Below are 5,456 nucleotides of genomic sequence, written 5' to 3' on the forward strand. Positions count from 1 at the left end.
TCGCCTCGCTCCATCAGCGCAGCCCCGCACCCCGCAGCCCCGGCCTGTCCCCCACCCCCCCCCCCCCGCGGTCCGGCCGTTCCCGACTGCCCCCGCTTGACGCACATCCTCCTCCCACGGCCCCGCCGCTTCCGGCTCCGCCGCCCACGGCCCGGGGGGGCCGCCCGAGCCCGTTCTGCCCACGGAGCCGAGCGCCGGAGGGATGGGGGCGGCTGTCGAGCGCAGCCGATGCTCCACCGGCCCCTCCTGAGCCGCCCCCTCCCCACGGTGCAGGTCCCGGGCGGGCATCGCGCTGCCCGGTGCGGGGATCGCTGCCCCGTGCCCCGCACAGACCCACCCCCCACGCAAACAACGAGGTACCGCCTCCTGATAGGCGGAGCGGCTTGTCAATCAAGCCGGCTTGGAGGAGAGGGGCGGGAAAGCCGCGGCTGAGCGCTGATAGGCTGAAACGGATGTCTGTCAAGATCGTTGCTAAGGCGGGGCTCGCGGTTGCTACGGTGTGGGCCGGCGTCGAGATTGAAAGGAGCACGTGGCGGTCACCTTAGTAGCCGTGGGTGGGACCAAATCCGGATCCTGCCTGGCTATGCTGATAGGTTAAATGCGCTGTCAATCAACACCTCCGGCAACGAGAGTCTCGTTAAGCCACCTTCCTAGTGCTCACTTCAGCCGTCACGGATTGATGACGTCACGCAAGCCTCGCTCTCTCATTGGATGCTGTCTCGTCGTCGCCGGTGTGGGTGAGGAAGCGGAAGCGGAAGTTGTCGGGGACGCCATGGCGGGAGGGATGAAAGCGGTGCCGGGATGGCGGCGGATCCTGGTCGTGCTGCTGCTGCTGCTGCCGCCTCTGCCGGGCGGTGCCGGTGCGTGACGTGACGTGACGTCATGCGGGGCCTTCACGGGCAGAGAGAGGCGGCCTATGGGGCTCTAAATGGCCTCATAGAGCCGGACATGCGCAGCGCTGCGGGCCTGAGCGGCCTTGTGGGGGATGGGGGGGCGGGAGGGTGGGGGGTGGGGGGGGCGGGACGGGCTGAGGGATGGGATTGATCTGTGGGAACGATGGGGGGGGGGAGAATGGTATGGGAGGGGGGAGGGGGATATGGGGGGGTGGGAGGGGGATATGGGTGGGAGGGGGATGGGGGGGGTGGGAGGGGGATATGGGGGGGTGGAGGGGAGGGGGATATGGGGGGGGAGGGAGGATGATGGGGTGGGAGGATGATGGGGGGGGTGGGAGGGTGATGGGGGGGTGGGAGGAGGATGGGGGGGGAGGAAGGAGGATGGGGGGGGAGGGAGGGTGATTGGGGGGAGGGGGCTGGGGGGCTGAGAGGATGATGGGGGGTCCCCGTTGCATTATTTCTTCCTTCTCTGCTGCGCTGTGAAGGTGCTGCAGGGAAGGCGATGGGGAAGGTGCTGGCGGAGGTGCTCCCCCTGCAGGAGGGCTCTGCGTTGTGCCATCACGCCTCGCATCATTTCTGCTACACCAACACGCGCAGCCCCCGCTGGCAGGACATCTGGACCAGGATGCAGGTGAGGGGAAAGGAGGGGAGGTGGGCGCTGTTTGTACCACGGAGCTGAGCCCACCCTGAGGATGCCCACCTGTGTTTTCTCCCCCCTTGCTCAGATCCGGGTGAACAGCAACCACGTCATCCGCGTCACCCAGGTGGGCAGCGAGGAGGAGCTGAGGGAGCTGGAGGAGTCCAAGGTGTGGAACTTCCTCTCCTCGCTGCTGAAGGAGAAGCTGAACAGCACCAGCATCGACGTGGATCTTTACAGCAACAAAACCTGCCTGAAGGTCGAGCTGCTGGAGGCTGGCACCACATACTGCATCGTGCTGTCCCGCTGTACGTCTGCTCTGGGGTTGGGCAGTGGGTCCTCTCTTAAGGGGCAGCAAACTTGTGCTGCGTACAGCAAAGAAAGATGGGTTTGTAGAGGAGGAACGCTTCACTTCCTTGGGATAGAGAAGAGCGGGAGCACAGGGCACTTGGCAGAGCTTTGCCTTGAGCATTGCCCCACTTTGCTTGCTGTCAGTGTGTCAGGATGGAGCTTGCACTCAGGGATTTCTCCTAACCTGGGCTTGTTCTCCTTCCAGGGTTTGACCCTAAACTGTTCCTGGTTTTCTTCCTGGGCCTCTTGTTGTTCTTCTGCGGGGACATGCTGAGCAGGTGAGTCGCCTCCTGTCCCCTGTGAGCTGGATTTGCAGGCTGACTCCTTTATGTGGGTGCTGTGGGAAGGCAGAGTATATCTGTCAGCTTCTCTGTGCCTGTAGGGCTTGTCAGGCCTCGCTCCATGAGCTTTATGGGGCTCTATGCAATTTCCCCATGGATGTTTGGGAATGTGAGGTGCCTTTCTGTCGGCGCTGGGATGCCCAGCCTACGTGCTCCCAGCCATCAGATGTGTTTGTGCCCATCTCATAAGCTGTGATATGATACAATGCCTTGTGCACGTGTGTGATCTCTGCAGGAGCCAGCTCTTCTTCTACTCAGCTGGGATAAGCATTGGTTTGCTGGCCTCGCTGCTCATCCTCATCTACGTGATGTCCAAGGCCATGCCCAAGGTGAGCAAAACGTTCTGTTTGCTTATGGGTTTGGCCTCACACAAAGCAGGGTGTAGAGCCTGAAGGGATGCAGCCATCAACGCCTTCTGCCAACGGCCTCCCTTGATTCTCTTGTTTCCTCCTAGAAAAGTCCTGTTTACTTCCTGCTGGTCGGAGGCTGGTCCTTTTCCCTTTACCTGCTTCAGCTGGTCTTTAAGAACCTGCGGGCGATATGCAGGTCCTACTGGCAGTACCTGTTAGGTAGGTGTGGGCTCTCAGACTTCACCACCCCACGCGGCTCCTTCCAGAGCTGCAGCATGCTGGTGGGAAACGTTGGGACCTCCTGCTGTCCTCATTGCAGCTGATGCTGTTTTTGAGCTCCTAAGAGGGGGGGAAACTGCAGCACCAGCTTTGATTGCACTGCTCAGCATCTCCAGGTTGGGGCGGTGCCATGGGAGCATCCCATCCCATTGCTCTGCTCTCCTGCAGGTTACCTGCTGCTCATGGGCTTTGTGAGCTTTGGGGTGTGCTACAGGTACGGCCCATTGGAGAATGAACGCAGCATCAACCTCCTCTCCTGGGCCCTGCAGCTCCTGGGCCTCGCATTGATGTATTTGGGCATCCAGATCCGCCCCATCGCCTTGGCCTTGGTGGTCGTCGCTGTCTGCACCAAGAACGTGGACTACCCCCTGCAGTGGGTCTATGGTGTCTATAAGTGAGTGTTTGCATTTGACTCTCAGTGGGCAGGGTGGGCTGCTTCACAAAGCCTACATTGCAAAGCTGGGGTGGGAATGCAGGGAAGGTTGTGTCCCTCCTGCCCTTGTTGGTGTGATGCAGCATCCCACTCTCCCCAGATGGGGTTGTCTCTCAGGAGCGAGATGCAGAGGCCAGAAGGATGTGCTTTGCTCTGACCCTGCTCTGCCCCTGACCCTGCTCCTGGGGGCAAAGCCTGGGCAATAACTGGTGCCATTCTGCTGGTAGGAGAATACAGAGTGCCCGGCTGGGGCCGAGCCCCCCTCGCCTGCTGACCGAAGAGGAATATCGCATCCAGGGCGAAGTGGAGACACGCAAAGCCCTCGAGGAGCTTCGAAACTACTGCAGGAGCCCAGATTTCTCTGCCTGGACCGCAGTGTCCCGCATCCAGTCTCCCAAAAGGTAACACCCCCTGGAGGTGAGGAGGCCCTGACCCAGCTGGATGCAGCTCTGCTCATTGGCCCAGCGTGCACCATGAGCGCTCAGAGCCTTTCCCTCGTGCCAGGACACTCAGAGGTAACCACACGTTGCATTTCTTTGCTGCTTCCTGCCAGGTTTGCAGAGTTTGTGGGTGGTGGCTCCCATCTCACCGCCAGCGAGGTGTCCTTCCATGAGCAGGAATACGGCCTGGGGGGGGTGTTCTTTGAGGAGCAGCTCTTTGAGGAGGAGGAGGATGAGGAGGAAGATTTCCTCTATGGAGAAGCAGCACGTGGTCCCACAACTCACCTGACTGCGGATTGAGGTCAGCTGCCCCAAACCCACGAGGGCAAGCAGCAGAACCGCTGTGGTTTCTCACACCCTGCAGCGCCCCAAACCCTTCTGTACAGGGCTGAGCTGGTGTTGCTGTGCCCAGCACTTCCAATCCCACCCCAAGGTGGGCTGCTGCTGCAAGCCTGGCTCTGCTGCAGAGCTGCGAGGAAGATGAAGGGAGCTGACTTTTCCCTGCCCAGCTGAGGCACAAAAGCTTTTATCACTGCGGCTCTCGTTGGCAGAAGGGTGCAGGGAGCTGACCCAGGTGGGGACACTGGTCCTGACTGGGGGTGGACTGGAGCTATCCCGGCTCTTGTTGTATTTGCTTGTGGTGCTCAAATGATAAGGGGCCTCCTGTGGGGCACGCTGAGCCCCATATACCCCAGTGCTGCTGCCGTGGGGCGGGGGGCAGGAGGAGCCCCTCTGCTCTGGGTGCCCACACCCTCTTTCTGCCAAGGGCATCTCTGCCTTTTAGGGTGTGGATGGAGCAAAAGGTCCATCTCACGCTCATGGCCCCACGGGGATGACACATACATAAAGGGGGACTTTGGACCTCTCCTGACAGTACCTGCGTGCTCAGCACCCGCCTGCTGCCAGGCTGCTCCTCCTCGTGCTGCTGCTCACCAAAGGTGCCAGAGGGCTCCAGCTGTGACCCTGCCTTGTTTTAATACCAAAACCCCCCCGTGCTTCCTAGAGATGCAGCTCTGAGGACCCCTCTGGCTCATTGCAGAGCTCACCTTGTGTGGGTGCCTGTCATACGGGTCCTGCTCCCAGCGGGTGGGAGCTTTGCTGCTGTCAGGCCAGCACAAACTTGGACAAAGCGCGAGCGTGGAGGGAATGCCCCCAATCTATGCAACGTCTGAGCAATAAACCTGCTCTCCTGTAGCTTTCCTGCCCTCCTGCTGCTGCCCAAATGCCTCTCGCTTGTGCTGCTGCCCCTTGCTTTGCTATCCGTTCATTTCAGGCCCAGCTTTGGCGCAAGCAGCCTCTATAGGTGCATCCCTCCCTCCCATCCCTTTCATGTGATTAACGCCGACTGATATTGATTGTATTTTTTAAATAAAGCTCTATTTTCATCACTGTGAGCCCCGTTTGTTCTGCTCCCCTCTGCCCACCGCGGGGCCCTTTGCTGGGCAGCCCAGTCCCCAACGTCTTCCCGGGAGTGGCCCGGCTGCTGCCAGCCCTGTACCTTGCCCCGGTTTCCCGGAGCCCCTGGAGGAAGCTCCTTTTGTTTGCTCGGCCACAATTGCGTTTCTCTGCTCTTTCCTGCTGCGGGGAGGCGGCAGCGCTGCGGGCCGGGACCCCGCACAGAGCCGGGAACGTCGGCTCGGAGCTGCTGCTGCTGCTGCTGCTGCTGCCTCAGTTTCCCTGCCCCGAGGGAGGGCTCTGCGCCCCCGCCCCTTCGTGGGCCGGACGGGGCCAA

General features: G+C 61.1%; 1 protein-coding gene across 2 annotated transcripts; it reads left to right on the forward strand.

The window, feature by feature from the left end:
* The first annotated feature begins 512 nt into the window (after positions 1–512).
* NEMP1 (nuclear envelope integral membrane protein 1) lies at positions 513–5,109 on the forward strand. Of its 2 annotated transcripts, XM_072357978.1 has the most exons (10): positions 513–860; positions 1,379–1,524; positions 1,619–1,838; positions 2,087–2,159; positions 2,458–2,551; positions 2,677–2,791; positions 3,020–3,245; positions 3,512–3,685; positions 3,838–4,025; positions 4,111–4,224. In XM_072357978.1, the coding sequence occupies exons 1-9, from the start codon at positions 599–601 to the stop codon at positions 4,022–4,024; spliced, it is 1,497 nt and encodes a 498-aa protein (XP_072214079.1). In that variant the 5' UTR covers positions 513–598; the 3' UTR covers position 4,025; positions 4,111–4,224. The 2 variants fall into 2 exon arrangements, with proteins under 2 accessions (XP_072214079.1, XP_072214078.1); XM_072357977.1 differs by having other exon boundaries at positions 514–860; positions 3,838–5,109.
* The last annotated feature ends 347 nt before the right edge of the window (positions 5,110–5,456 follow it).

Source organism: Excalfactoria chinensis, chromosome 28, assembly GCF_039878825.1.
Source record: "Excalfactoria chinensis isolate bCotChi1 chromosome 28, bCotChi1.hap2, whole genome shotgun sequence".
In the NCBI taxonomy this organism is placed as follows: domain Eukaryota; kingdom Metazoa; phylum Chordata; class Aves; order Galliformes; family Phasianidae; genus Excalfactoria; species Excalfactoria chinensis.

Bases quoted from the DNA above. Each gene is read 5' to 3' on its own strand.
- NEMP1 (XM_072357978.1), top strand. From the start codon at position 599: ATGCGCTGTCAATCAACACCTCCGGCAACGAGAGTCTCGTTAAGCCAC. The intron at 1,525-1,618 runs GTGAGGGGAAAG...CCCCTTGCTCAG, and splicing joins ACATCTGGACCAGGATGCAG to ATCCGGGTGAACAGCAACCA. The intron at 1,839-2,086 runs GTACGTCTGCTC...TTCTCCTTCCAG, and splicing joins CTGCATCGTGCTGTCCCGCT to GGTTTGACCCTAAACTGTTC.